The 15685-nt window shown below is 38.2% G+C and overlaps 1 protein-coding gene across 4 annotated transcripts; it reads right to left on the bottom strand.

The window, feature by feature from the left end:
• Window positions 1–6165: 6165 nt before the first annotated feature.
• LOC133731877 (4-hydroxy-3-methylbut-2-en-1-yl diphosphate synthase (ferredoxin), chloroplastic) lies at window positions 6166–12851 on the bottom strand. Of its 4 annotated transcripts, none has more exons than XM_062159317.1 (20): window positions 12694–12851; window positions 12088–12318; window positions 11340–11497; window positions 10793–10899; window positions 10602–10702; window positions 10448–10524; window positions 9722–9841; window positions 9393–9623; window positions 8963–9079; window positions 8790–8864; window positions 8626–8703; window positions 8427–8486; window positions 8267–8329; window positions 7966–8110; window positions 7596–7734; window positions 7325–7402; window positions 7084–7243; window positions 6894–6992; window positions 6683–6787; window positions 6166–6495 (listed from the first exon to the last, which is right to left on the bottom strand). In XM_062159317.1, the coding sequence occupies exons 2-20, from the start codon at window positions 12293–12295 to the stop codon at window positions 6394–6396; spliced, it is 2223 nt and encodes a 740-aa protein (XP_062015301.1). In that variant the 5' UTR covers window positions 12296–12318; window positions 12694–12851; the 3' UTR covers window positions 6166–6393. The 4 variants fall into 4 exon arrangements, with proteins under 4 accessions (XP_062015301.1, XP_062015302.1, XP_062015299.1 ...); XM_062159318.1 differs by having other exon boundaries at window positions 12088–12297; window positions 12694–12834; XM_062159315.1 differs by having other exon boundaries at window positions 12571–12695.
• Window positions 12852–15685: the final 2834 nt, after the last annotated feature.

Below are 15685 nucleotides of genomic sequence, written 5' to 3'. Positions count from 1 at the left end.
GTTCCAAGAACTCCAAGGTCACCTATCTAGTAGGAAAAGAAACCAAGAGACTTTTAGTATAAAACATATACTTGCTAGAACTTCCATACTGAGATTAATAAGCGCCAACAGAATGAAGGAACAAGCATAACCATACATGTTACATAGCTATATACATTCTGGAATTTATATATGTAGTATAAAATTCATTTTTTTGTAGAATCAAATATTACAAAAACTATTATTATTAAATGGAGTCTACTCCTTACGGGTACTATTGTTATTAAAATACTCTAGATGCTTCTTCATATTATCATATACATACATGTTAGACTAGTATATTAAAAGGTAAAATTCTACTGGCGGCCAACAGACCATGCTAAAAAATTGGATAAAGAATGGAAAGATATGCTTCTAGCTCATGACAAGATATGGGACCAGAATTCTATCCAAAAAAAAAAAACAGATATGGGACCAGAATGGGCTTCATGATCTCGTAAGAAAGCAGTTAGGACTTAGGAGCATCTGATCTATCAGGTTCTGCAAATGGAGCAAAGGTAGCAGAGAAACTAAGGTTTGAGCAAATCATGACCAATAACAAACTAAGCAACTGGCAGGAGCAAATCCTAATCTTGCAGCAGTGTGTAAATTATCATCAAGACCAGTAACAACCAAAGTAAATAGCAGGAGCAAATCCTAATCTTGCAGCACAGAGAGTGCAAAGTATCATCAATCTATAACTCTATCTAATCAAGTGAAATAAAAACAACAAGCAACCAGTACAGAGAATGAGAACAGAGAGTAAATTCCAATCTATACAACTGAATCTAATCTTGCATCACAGAGTGTATAATCTCAATCTATAACTGTTGCATAACCATGATGTTGAGATCAGTATCCAAAACCAGAAGGCAACAGTTCCCAAAATTAACACTCCTCAGTTCCAAAATCACAGTTCCAACTTAAATATCTACTTACATGGGTCTATACCAATTGCAAAATATCAACATCTCAAACATTTAAAAGCATCACAACAGTCTTTTGTGTCTGTGCTAGAAGTAGAAACAACATTGAGCAGACAAACACGATAACTTAGTGGTGCCATTGAGCAGACAAGTTTGAAGAAGAAGAAGAAGAAGAAAAACCCAGATTTTGAAAGAAATAATAAATCAAAATCGACCATAACCCAGATTTTTAATTATCAGCAAATCCCAGACAATTTGCAACCTGCAATCCACACAAATACTCAACCAACAAAGACAAAACCCATTAAATTACATATGCTTTTCAAGCCATCACATTCCCAATCAGAAAACCAAGCAAGGCAATTAAAAATTAACTATCATGAACAAACACAAGAGCTCCTAGATTGGAGTTTCTCACAAAAAATAAACTAAATCCAAACATATGAAACGATAAAATTAACTTGCCACAAAACTCACAAACCATAATGATGGAGAGAAAGAGCAGATCAAGAAAGAGAAAAACGAAAACTTTAAAATCCTATAATCCCCAAAACCACTATTAACAAACGGAAGCTGAGCATTAAGCGAATCAAAGAAGAACCCAGATAGGGATTTGAATATAGAAGCATGACCCAGATGAGCATTAAGCGAATCAAAGAAGAACCCAGATAGGGAATCATAGATTGAGAAATGAAAGATGAAATAGGAACTGAAATGGAAAAGGGAGGAGTTATTAATATCTGCAGAGCTTTCGATTTTCAGAGCCTGGTACGAAAATCTGGGGATTGGATTGAGGCTTCGAACACGAATGAGAGGAGGCAGTCAGCGAGATGCAAGAGCAGTGTTTGATGGAAGAGAAGGGTTTGATGGCAGTGTGGTGTAATTGCTGAAAGGAAGAGAGGACACAACCCGGTATTTCGAAATGTTCATTAAACTACAGTAACTCCCGCTACAGTGGAAAAGCCAGTGCCTGCTTCTAAAAGCATGGGGTTGCTGGCTTCGGCTTTTCGACCAAAAGAAGCAGTGGCTTCTGCCAAAAGCTGGCCAAAAGCTGGTTTACCAAACGCACACAGGTCAGGTGCTTATAAGCAGGGGAGCAAAAAAGCTCCCTCAAACGCACCCTGGGTATGAAGACTAATATTTCGCCTAACAAATTGCCAAAAGGTTCGATAAGGTTGAGGGAAATCACCTTAAAGAACATTTTAACACATTCTACTCCTCTAAGCCTCTTTGTTTTCTAGCACATACTCCTGAAAATAAAGTAATGTCAAGTCATTGCATTGATCCTCATATGTCTTTATCTCATTCTTTGAGATATTGGGCAATTTAAGAAAATCTCGAATAATCATGATTAGCTTCTTACCAATTTTGACCACAACTTCATCAATATTAGGCTTATCCGGAGAAAAACCTCTATAAAAGTCTCTAACGCAACTCTCATCATATCCGTTATTATCAGAAGCTAATTTAGTTAACCCTCTAGACGTGATATACCCCCTAAGAATGGTAAGATGAGGATAGGAGGTGGTTCTAACCAATTCGACGTTTCGTTCGGAGTGAATCTTTCTCATGGGGCCTGAGGATGACTCATCCCTAGACTTTTTGGATGGGGAGGGGAGAAACTGGATGCAACACTCTTACTTATTTCGGTCTTACCTCTTGACATGTTGGCTAGATGAGCGACAATAAGTACAATACCTAAAAACAAGCACAATTACGACACAAACACTTTTAGAGTTCAACATTGTGGAAAAAAGCACAAACTAAAGTCATGAAGATTATTGCTAACACAAAATTAATAAGAAAAAATTTATTAAACAAGTGAAGCAACAATATAGCAACCTAAGATGCAAACTCAATTTACAAGGGTTAGTCCTAGACAAAATATACAAGTTACATTGCTGATTAAAGATCCTAAAAGCTTGCAACAAAGAACAATGACATGAAGAATTTTGAATCACCTTGATGCTACAAGGTAGGAACATTTATTATGGGTTACCAAATTCTTAACCACAACCATCAAATTATTATGGAATTAAAGCAACTTGAAACAAGAATCCAACAATCCCATAAACAAATAATAAGGAAACTATGAAACATTAAGCCAAAAACAAAACAACATATCAATCTAATAGAGAAAAATTAGGGTTCATAGAATCATGGCAACATCAAGACAATCAAATTGAAGCTAAAATCCATAAACCCATAACTAAACAACCTAGAAACTAAAAGCAAAAACAACACAAAACAAAAATCTGCAAATTTCGAGTTAGAGTTCTAGCTATGCAGCCCAACACACAAATCATTAAATTTTATAAAATTAACACCAAAATTTGACAACCCATAACTCCAACAACCTAAAATTGAATAAAAACTAAGCAAAATCAAAGCTAACAACACAATAAGAACAAGAATTTAAGAAAAGAGTAAAACTTCCTACCTCTTGGATAGAGCTCACAAGGTTCACCAATCAACCAAAAACTACTAGAATCTTAATAGAAACCCAGAAAATCTCACAAAAACCCAAGCTTTTGGCTTGAAATTGAGTGAAAGATAAAAGTACGATGATGAGAGAAGAAAATGAACAGTGCGTAGGGAAGAGGAAAGAAACGGGAAGAAGAAGAAAAATATATGAGAGTGTTAGGATTTTTCTTGAGAAAGGAGGTGTAGAAAATGTGCACAAATGGGGTTGGTACAAACTCCAGATTGTAGCAAATGCTATAGTGGGAGTTGATTATTTTTTGCAAGCTGCAACTCTGCAAGAATCGGTACAGGAGGATGTAGGAAATGGTATTCCACTTGTCTTTGCACCTAATATACAAGACAATGAAGAAGATGGTGGACGTATTGTAAACGATGAAGATGTGAGAGCTGATGTTGTTGCTTCAACATTAATTGCCAGTGATCAGATTTCTCTATATAAGCTCTTGGTTTACATCATGCTTCTTAGTCTTGGGTGTCTTATGAAGGCTAGCTTTGGCTTTGCTACACGGTGAAGGCCTAGAAATGATGCAGGCTGCACCCATAACTTCTTTCAAAGTTGTTAAATTTGTGAGGAGCACCATAAGAAAATTGATGACACAGCTGGTGATTAATGTCATGAACCTATTGTTTCGACTTGTGCAAAATATCATTGCTATGACTGCATATTCAGCTCCACTTGCTGCTGTTCAGACCTAACATGCCAGATTGCCAACCATACTTCTATGGAGAAATTTTGTCTTGACAATGCTCATGCAGAAGTCGGTAGTGCTCTCTATTTTCTACCATTACTATAGGCATGAGGGCATGCCTTATTTTAAGGGGGCAGATTTGTTAGGATTCTTTTACTTGTCATTGGCTATTTTGTCTTGTGGGCTTTTGTTGGGCTGTATTACATGTTATCATTTTGGGCCGTGGTCCATATAGAGGGTTCAAGATAGTTTCCACACTCATTTGCTTTGCTTTAATAGTAGGCATCCATTGCTGTAAGAGCAAGTCCACCGGTGTAGTTTTGACCGGGCACCAGCAAGGATTGATGATGTGTTGACCGGGCAAGGGGAAAATCATCCCTCCACTGGTGTAGTTTTGCCCAGCCAAGGTTTGGCTTTCCTTGACCGAGGCCAAGAAAAAAGGCAACGCCCTGACTAAAATTATGACCAGTCGAAGGAGACGCCAGCTCGGACAAAGCCGGACGTGGTCGATGTCAGCGATAGACAAGCAGCGATAGACAACCCAGAAATCTACCTTCGAGAATCGACTGCAACTCATTCTGCTTCCCAGAATTCCTTGCCGAGGCCAGGATGATGATGAACTGGTGATTCTCAGGCTAGAAGCTCAACAAGCTTTTCAATTGTTGGCCTATGTGTGCAGCCCAGCAAGAAACGAAGCCCAAAAAGGCTAGAGAAGTCGCCGGCGTTGAAGAACACGGCGGAGCCGAAACCAACCCAGAAACAGAAATCATTAAAACCTGATCGAATTCGAAAACTAATCATACAGACATGTAGAGGATGACGAGAAGATCGATTTTCATAGCACATGCAGCCCAAACGATGGCCAGAGTCGCCGGAATTCGCTGAACCCGCCGGCAAAGTTTCAATATTCTCATCGTCTATTCTCCCTCCACAGCCGACGATTGAGCGAACAGTGATCGGAAACGTGATGGCGACGACCATAGGAAAAGATCGGTGGCCGTGCGCCAGCCGGAGGTGGCCTGACGGTGGAGCACCGGCCGGATCGCGACGTCGGGTCGCAGTCTCCCCATTCACAGGTCGAGGCTTCAGGTTGCTTCTGGAGTGATCTGGAGCCTTGATCAGATCAAGGGCTATTTATACACAAAGCTTAATTTGCTTCAAGGGCTGGGATTTAGCGGTGGAGGATTGGATGGCTCAAATCGCTCCACGTAATTTTCTATTTTCCATCAATAATTTCTTTAGTCCAAAACTTCCGAAAATCATAACATATAGCTCAGGTGTCCGAAAAATTCCCTGAAAATTCCTACAAACTCGTCGTGTCGTGTACTTTATTATCCAATCCTTCAGTTGAGGATTACACCTTGTGAAAATTTCCAGTGAAATTGGATGAACAGTAAAAAGTGAACAGTCTTGACTGGTCAAGAAAGAAAACGAGTGGAAACCCATGTCCAGTGGCAGTGAACAGTAATTTGACTGGTCGACGCCTCGACTTTTCGACCTCGACTTTTCTTGACTACGGGTGAACTTGCTCTAAGACATCATTGAAGAACATTGAAATTTACATTTGCTTAATTTCTCTTTGTTTTCCTTTCCTTCCTGTTGCAACCTAGGTCGTTTCACGGCTACGACCCTAGGGATCATAACAGAGAGGGATTCTAAAAAGCTGGGCCCAAAATCTTTTTTTTTTTTTTTTTCTGTTTTTCTTTTTCTAGCCGATCGATGGTCTACATGAAGAGATCCATCTTTTAGTTCTTAAAACTCTTTGCCTCTTCAAACAATCGATCTCCAACAAAAAGAGATCGATCATGTTTTTTTAACTAAAACAATTTTTTTTAAGACAAATTTTTTTTCTTCTTTTTTTCTTTTTAAGGTATGGGCTTGTGATCAATCGTTTAGGACACCAAAACTTTCTGTGACTTCAAACGATTAATCGTCTCACCAAAGAGGTCTGCTATATTTTTTCTAAATCTCAACCAAACTTGAAAATTTAACACTACAAACATTAAAGTATAAAAAAAAAAAAAAAAAGTGAGGATTTAACTGATATGTCAACAGCCTGTTCTTTAAGAGTTTTATTTTGCACCATCCACCAAACAGTCTAAACCCTAATCTTTTCGATTATTAATGGGAGGATTACACTGTTGTTTTGTATACTAGATGAGGAACATTTTACATGAATCTTTCTATGCTCCAATCACCATGTATTGATTTCAACTATGGGAACTTTAGTATACAACATAATGAGGACAACCCTCCTCTTATTCCCCTGTGCACACTCACTCTTCTGCTGGAGGGTCAACCCAGCGATCATGATCTTTTATTAGCTGGATCAAGGCATCAGTTGCATGCTCCATCTCTATTCCACGCTTCACCACGGTCTGAAACAAAATTCAATCTCATAACAAGTTCACCTCTTTTGAAGATTTCAACAAATGATAATGATTATGACTAATATAAGGTATTTTGCTGAATATGTGATGGATAATGCCTACTGTATGCTAATTGTAACAAAATATGATTCAAGCAAAGTCTTAGGAAGTATTTCAAGCTGGAAAGAGAAAATACCTTCCCAACATAAAGATCAATCTTTCCAGGAGCACCACCAACATACCCAAAGTCTGCATCTGCCATCTCCCCAGGTCCATTTACAATGCAACCCATGATTGCAATCTAACAAAGGAAATAGAGAATAAATTACAAATCCATCTGTATTATTAAAATTATAAGGTCTGCAGTAAGGATTATCAAGTTACAGAGAAAGGAATTAGGTAATTACTGAAACACCAGGCAAGTGCGATGTCTTCTCCCGTATTTGTGCGCTTATTTCTTGCAGATCAAACAAAGTTCTTCCACATGATGGGCATGAGACATACTCCTGAAATGACATGCATGTACAACAATTATTCAAAACCATCATCTTTTCATGATACATCCAATTCTATCGTATTCATAAAGTGAACTCCTACCGTCTTTGTGTTCCGCATTCTACAACCTTGTAGTAAATTGAAAGATGTGTTTCTAATGAACTCGAAATCCTTGTCAGGGGCTTCTAATAGGAGACCATCTCCAAGCCCATCTACTAAAAGGGCTCCCGCATTGGTACCAGCACCAATAACCAAGTCATCCCTGCATTAATTGCAATTAAGATAGAAGTACTAATACCATAGATATCTGACAAAAGAGGAAACGAGTGAACCTTGTAATTACCTATGAATTCCACTTGGAAACTGAATATGGTGTATTACAGGAAAGTTTAGATCATTGTCTCCCAGATACTCAAAAAGCCTAGAACAATAGAGTAAATGGTTCATGTCAATAGAGTAAATGAATGCCAAGGCTTATGAATGAGCACTTGTGGAAAAAACCAAATAGTATTTCGTCATTGATGAAGTGTCTAGGACAATGCCTCACTGGTTTGGAAGCCTTATCATTGCAATTTTATCTCAACAGTGATTTAATGGAAATTTAGAATTCTTACCTCCTTGCTGCATGCACTCGGCTTATTTTCTCTTCACTGAATGGCAGGTCATGGAGAAGCATTGTAACATCAAGGCCTTTGAGAAGATCCAGAACTTCATAGGGTTCATCACCACGGACCGAGACAACCAAGCGTGTACCTGGGAGGTAGTTGATTCACATGATAAGAATTGCAAGCTATATATGATCAGGGGTAGCATTCCCCCCAACACAGAGCCTTTTATATCTTTAGATGGAAATAGACCCTCTTAAAAGGGGTAGCTATCAATTAACGTCAAAGGCCACCGGTAAAACATTTATACCTTTGCAATACTATGATAACATTAAGTTCAATCAAGTATAAGTACTCAAAAATCTGTAACAAGCTGTACCTTCTGGCAAAAGCTTGTATGCACCAGTTGATAATTCCTTTAAATTTACCAGAACCATGGCATTTGGTAATGGTTTCGTAAGCTGCTCTGACAATGGCGTTATAACACCCATACTTACATCTATCAACCTTTTGAGAGCCAGACGCTGATCACAATTTAAAGAATATTATCAGGTCATTGTTCCAGTGAGCTAACTAACAAATAAAATTGAGTTCAATGCTTGGAAAATGTATTCAAATGTAAATCACAATATGTGAGTGTGTGTGACTAGAAATGAAGAAAATTTCAGTAGGGTTCTCACAGAATCATCGTCGTCAACAGGTGGTAGTTGTCTCAATAAGATCGAGTCAACTGTTGCCAGATCCTGTATCAACAGAACTGATATGTCAATGATTGTGGTAAATTTTGATATTGTGCAATCTATCATGCTAAAAAGTGTAATTTGGAAGATAAAAATAGACCTTAAATGGCATGCCCAAGACAAGTTTTGCTGCAAGTGACTTGTACAGAAGCTCTGGTGTCTATAAAGAAGGGAAAAGGTTAACGTACTTTCTCACTAATATCAGAACACATTTCAATACCTACTCCTCTTTTCCATTGGAAGGGAGAGATAAGTAGGAGGTAAGGGATGAAATAAAGGATGTTTGATGACCACTGTACCTTCAACTGATCAAGGGAGACTGACATCAGAACTGAGCCATCACGATGCAGGACCCCTCTATAATCCACCTCATCACCCTGCATATTTTTATGTATCAAAATATCTGTTAAGGGAAGCATTATGAGGCAGAAAGTGGTTCCATATCAAGATCTTAGAGGCTAACCTCCTTTTGCACTGGCAGTTGACCAGATCGCCGCTGAAAATCAAAGTAGTGTCGGTGTTTCTCTTCAAATGGATCCTGATACAGGTAAAGTCGAAAGTTGACAAAGTGTTCCAATTTTTTAAATAAAGGAGAATGAAGGAAGTATTACAAGACAGGAAGTCATAGAATCCTACCACTCCTTGCTGGAGATCAGCTGCTCTTTTACCAAGGTTGGCCAATCTTTTGCAAGGATCGATCTCCTCCTCGGGTGCTTCAGTAAGTGAAACCCTAATTGTATCACCCAAACCATCCTGCATACATAATTCCAAGTTCCATTAACAAATATAATACTTAGTCTAAATCCAACTACAGAGAATAAAGTGCTGGATCACAACCACAGATGCTACCTAGCATCTATTATAGGCACAATCGGCAGTTCATAGAAAATTGATATAGACCTTAAAGTCGGATGCTACCTTATGAAGGTTTAACAGATATCACATTGCTGGCACGGAAACCAGGATAATCCCTTTAAAATTGATGATTTTACACCCATGACAACACCACATCATTAAAATTCTCCACGAATCAGTCATTCTATATAATTAAAGACAAGAATCATACCTGAAGAAGGGTCCCAATACCAATTGCAGATTTCATCCGTCCATCCTCACCTTCTCCAGCTTCAGTGACACCCAAGTGTAATGGATAATCCCAGCCTTGAACATACATTTCAGCCACAAGAAGACGATAAGCTTGGACCATAATAACCGGATTGCTTGCTTTCATTGAGAAAAGAAAGTTATGATAGTCCAACTTCCTGCAGATCCTCGCAAACTCAAATGCAGATTCTACCTGTTTGAGGAATGCCACATAGATGACAACGAATGATATTGTAGTTAGATCAAACAAGCTCGTAGTAGTTTCAGCAAAAGACAGAATATTTTACTCACCATTCCTCTAGGTGAATCTCCATAGTAGCTCATTATACGATCTGAAAGGCTCCCATGGTTTGTGCCAATACGCATTGCTCTTCCATACTTCTTACATTTTTCAACCAATGGAGTAAAAACCTGTTGAAGTAAGAACAAAATTTTCATTACATTGAAAAGAACTGAATGAAAGCAAGTGCTCATTGGTCATATCTGCTAATGACAAATCCCTTTGCATGGAGCAGGTTTATTTCAGTTAGATCAGATTTTCTGCAAATCTGAAGCGAGCTGAGGCATGATACGAAGTCATAAATGTAACAATTATTAATTTGTGAGAATTCACATAACCCACGGAAATGATTTGCTTATTGAAATCCCCAGTTCATCTACACTGACAATATTTGATGTCAATAAGAAGCATCATTGTACTCGACAATACAGCAACATGGGTTTCATAGTTTGTAAAAGACTTGCCTCCTTAATTTTATTTTCAATAAAGCTCGGTGAACCACCTAGCCACCTTATGTGACAGTTAATGTGGCACATCCGCATCATTTAATGGAAATTTACGATTGGTCTAATAGTTTAAGTGGCTATGCCACACTAGCTGCCACATAAGGTGGTCTCTAGGTGGCACGCCAAAAGGTTATTATTCTCCTAGCATTACTCACATATACATACAGGGAATAGAAGCTTGTAATCATGCATATTAGAAAAGACCACATATGTATAGAATTATGGTTTAACCTGCTCAATGTGCTCAAGTTCTTTCTCGTAGTCATCTTCTGTGTACTCTAACTTCTCAAATTGTGCGCGTCTATCAGCTGCAACAAAACACCTCAATGAAACCACAATCACTGCTTTCATTTAGAAAACATACACCTCAATTGAACTTGTTTACCAAAATTTCCAGGGTTGACACGAATTTTGTCAAAGCATTCAGCAACTCGCAACGCAACAGAAGGAGCAAAATGAATATCTGCCACCAGAGGTATATTGTAACTGCACCAACAGATTACAACATGGTTAATCCTTATACAATGTATAAAGTAGATTCTAAATACAAATGGAAATAAGAGAAAGCAAGCCTACTTTTTCTGCACCAGGGAATTTTTAATCTCATAACAAGCATCTGCTTCCTTCTTCCCTTGAACTGTTATCCGAACAATATCTGCACCCTTGTCTGCTATTCTCATCACCTACCAACAGCACAGTTATTTTAATCAAATTTCAGGTACCAGTAACAAGTCTCCAGCTTTTTCAAGTCATTACTGATATAGTTGCAGTTATTCTCTAGAGTTCAAAATATTAAACAATTTCCGGTTGAAAAAACATTGTTAAGTTGTTATCCATAAAAAGAAAACAGTTTGACAATGCCAAGGATGTCATACTAACACATCTTCAGCTAATTTAAGAATGGTTTCACACTTTCAATCAAATCTTGTCTTTGGCAGTGCAACCTAAACCTTTCTCATTATCATACTTTGTGTATCTAAACTTAAGACTAAGGATTTTGAAAACTCATATACTAGATTTGGGATTGAAGTAAGGAAAAGTAAATCCGACTATCAGAGTACACAGAAAGAGGAGAATTATGCCAGATATCAGAGTTTGCTCAAAACTAAGTAGTTCCACTTACCTCTTCAACTGTAGCAGATACATCCTTTGTGTCACTTGTTGTCATCGTTTGAATCCTTATGGGATGCTCACTGCCAATAGCCACATTTCCAACCATCACTGTCCTTGTCTTTCTTCTGACAGTTTTGTGTATGGATTCACAATACTTTTGTCGAGGAACTACATTAAAGACAAAAACAAAAATTTAGATAAAATAAAAGAAACCCATAGAGGTAGAAAGAAATACATAGTTGTGCTAATATGTACTACCAATTGCATCTTATCTGCTTAGCCAAAACGAACACAGAAGTAAACGATAAAGCAACCACTACCTAATATCCCATTCAACTGAGACGTGCAAATCAGCCATTATTAACCAAGGCGAGGCTTAGTTCAACAAATCTAATACAATAACTTGGTCCACTTGAGGGAAGACTTCTACTTCTCATAATTCAGAAGGTTTTGGGAGTTACTATGTAGTTTTCTTCAGAAAAATATCCAACGAAAGCAAGATCTTTTCCTACGTTGCAAATGAATCATTGACCAATCGTAGACTTACAATCAACTAGTAATAACTAAAATTATCTCTCGTTCAGCATTTCTAGATAAACCAGGAAGCTGACCAAAGCAAACATATTGATCACTGCATATCTGCTTTCCCTTTCCTCCAAATCATCAGCTACTAAAATAGTTTGAATTATTAAAACACAACAATATGCATTAAAGCAAAGGCGGAATAACACTAATTGATCACGAGGCAGTTTAACAACCTAACAAAGGGCTGCCTTCAGATGCAGGCTTGAGTTCAGCGATATCCGATCCAGGATTCGAGTTCCTTATCACTGAAATCCTAGTTCTGCCAGACTTAAACCGCTTCAAATCAGAGAGCCTCACAAAATCCATGCTTTTAGTGAACCCCAACCTCGTCTCCCTGCCTTTTAGGCCCGTAAAGGAAGCCGGTACAGCTCCGGTAGCCATTTCTGCAACACCAAAGCTTTTACCTTCACAAATTCCAAAGCAAAAATTTCCACAAACTCAGTACACTCATCATTTCTTAATTATAACAGAAACAAAATACAACAATCGCTCATCATTTTATCTTAGAATTTAAACAAATAGCAAAACTTCAAATTCTTAGAACTTAAAAATTTGATCTTTCCCAGCAACCAAACAGTAAACTGATTCACAGCAACTGAATTCTTCCTTTTGTGGGTAAATTTCACATGAACATCAAAACAAAACAAAAAAACTACCTTGAATCAATTGTACTGAAAACATGCAAACCCAAAAGCGTGTTTCACAAAATCAACAATCAGAGAGAGCTTAAAAAGATGCCCAATTGGTGGATTGTGTACTTGTGTTGATGGTTTGCTTACCTTGGTGTTGATGTTCAGACAGGTACTGAGAGTGAAAGGAGAAGAATAAGAAGGCTCTGGATTCTGGGAGGGAGAGGAAAACTGGTGGTGGGATTGAAATGGGTTGTCAAAGGTAGAGAGAGACTTGTGTTTTTCTGAGGATTTGGATTTTTGGAAATGCGTTTAATTTATTGGAGGAATTTTGTATTGTTTTCGTGGATTTCTGGACTCATGCAAAATGGACAAAACCGTTTCTTTTGGTATCTTTTTTTTTTCGGTAATTGTTCCCTTTTTGGTATCTTAAAATTTAAAAAACCACACACAAAATGTAGTCATTAACGAAGTGCGTGTATTGTTGGTTGTAGTTTATTTGTTTATATCCACTTACTATGAAATTCATTTTATTTACAGTAATTAATAACTGTCGCGTTCATCTTAGCAAAACTTTATACCACATATATCGCGTGTTGTCTAATTATGTAGATTATTTTTCACTCTTAAATTGATCTCTTGAGATAATAGTTGATGTTGATAGTATAGTTCAATCATTTGTATAAATGTACTCCATTGCTATTAATCACTCTGTGAGTCTGTGAACAAACTTATATGTTTAGCTAGCGTTTAATTCACTATCGAGATTAGGAAAAAATGAGTTAGGATGAAGATTCAAGACAAGTTATGGAAATTATTCTATGCACCGACGGTGCAAGGTTAAAATTCCATTTAGGCAAAACAGCATAGACCTATGGGAAATGATGGGATTGGAAAAACTAGGAATCTAGTCAGCAATGTTATGCGAGATTCTGTTTCTGTCGCGGGAAAGACGACTATCCAAACAAACTGCCTACAATATACCTAAATCCTAGGTCACGTGAAGACCACGCGCTCACCCCCTAAAGTGGATCACTATTTTAATTTTTTCTTAGTGGTTCGTTTTGGGTGGATCACTATTAATTCCCTTCTTTTATTGACCACCAAGTCCAAAACAAAACCATATTTATTTTGTGTATGAATACACAAAATAAATGTTTATTTCGTGTTTGTAGAGAAACTTGTCACAAGATGTATGATTGAATCAAGGACAGGGACACGAGAAGCAGAGGAGAGAGATTAATGGTCACGAGGAATAGTAGTTGAGGACTTGAGGTCTTCTATTGCATCACAATCATGCACATATAGAAAAGTAGGGTTAAACGAAAATCCAACCCAACAATTAGTTAGAGCATCTCCAGCAACATCCTGATGTAGAAAACTCGGTTTAATTCTAGGGAAGCTGTTGAGAAATATTGCTCCCCAACAGGCTCCAACATGGATGGGACAAGAACTGATTATCGCATTTTGCACTGCCATTAAGCATAAGGCCATATCTAGTAATGGAGGGCTATATTGGGACCGGGTCTAAATTTTAGCCCTCAAAATATAATTGTTTAATAAATTGTTTCCAGCAACGCATGACCAAAATTTACCTCTTTCTAATATTTTATTAATCAAATAATTTTTTTTTTTTAATTTATGATCTTATTAGTTGTAACTATTCTAAGCTAGATTATATTTTGAGATGTAAATATTTTTTCTAACGTGCAAAATTTTGACAAGATAAAAAATATCTTTTTTTTTTTTTTTTTTTGAAATAAGGGCGGTGCGGCTGCCCTCAGGCCTTTACTAATGAAACGAATGAATACATAGGGGGGGACATGATGCCTAAACCCCTCATTACAATACATATCAAGAGAAACTCCGGAATAATATCAGCAGTCTCTACAACTACAATGTATTCAAACATGCACCTGATAGCAAAGAGTGTCATACCGACTACTCCATTTGCTTTACAATGACGGTAGCACATCGGAAAGATAAGGTAGTGTCATAGTATTAATAGATAAGTAGCTTTCCCCACATGCTACCGATCGAGAACAATACCGACGACACGTCGTTTCATCCTACCACCAGGAGGTTGCAACCAATGCATGATTTCCCGCCTCGCTAGGGCAGACAAGGCATACTGAGTTTGCAGACAAGGACGAAGCCCACATGTCCTCACCAAGGGTCGGCAAGGATTTATTGTATGTAAAATACACCTACAATTGAAACCTACTAAAAGGAAAACATAATACCTAGTACAGACCCACAAGCAAAGGCCCAAAACCACAGTGGTGGCCCAAAGCCGTCTGACAAGCCCATAGTCACATAAGAGGCCCAAACCCGCAGGACGGCTCCACGACCCGGACCCGACAGTTATCTCATTCGCGTCCCCTCTGAGACGAACCACCATCGCTGATGAAACATGCCGCCAACTTGTCGCAACCGGCATTAGTGGCCGGACCAGGTGGTGATCTTGTGAACACCGACGTTGCAAGAACGCCAAAGATCTCCAAACACGGTGGTCCTCCATGGTGCCCAGTAGCCAGGTAGATCCAGAACTCAGCCCTTCACCAGACCGCCAAAGTCCCGGGAAGAGTGGGATGCCGGCCTGGGTGACCCACGTTGGTGGTTGCAGACATGGCCGCCAAAACACAGTGCTCCAACTCCGATTCTTCCTGTCCCCGTCGCCACTCGGAATCCGGCCTTTACTTGACAAACGAAACCTACCACATCGACGAGTACGACGACCACGTCACAGGGACGGGTCGCCGAACGGAGCAACACAACCTCAGAAACCTCCAAGCACGAAACCGCTTCTAGTCCTTTGTAACCGTATTTGTTTTTGTTTTTGTTTTTGATAAAAAATATCTATGTTGAGGTGAATTATAAAGGAAAATAGAAGGTGTGAAATAATAGAGAAATGATGTATGTATTTATAGGAAAAATGAGATTTTGAAAATTTTTATGTTTTGATAAGAAAAAAACAAAAAAAAAAAAATTAATTAGTGGTTGCATGTAATCCTAGCTATTCATTTAGTCCCTTTAAATTTGGCCTGAGCTAGCCAAAGGGTAACATTTGGCCATTTTCTAAGCCCTTTGGCCCTTTTATAGTCCTTTAGCCTTTTTCTTGGTTGTTGTTGGAGATTAAAAA

The sequence above is a fragment of the Rosa rugosa genome, chromosome 2 (genome assembly GCF_958449725.1).
Source record: "Rosa rugosa chromosome 2, drRosRugo1.1, whole genome shotgun sequence".
NCBI lineage: Eukaryota > Viridiplantae > Streptophyta > Magnoliopsida > Rosales > Rosaceae > Rosa > Rosa rugosa.
Note: the sequence above shows the minus strand (reverse complement) of the source record. Positions and strands in the feature narration are given on the sequence as shown.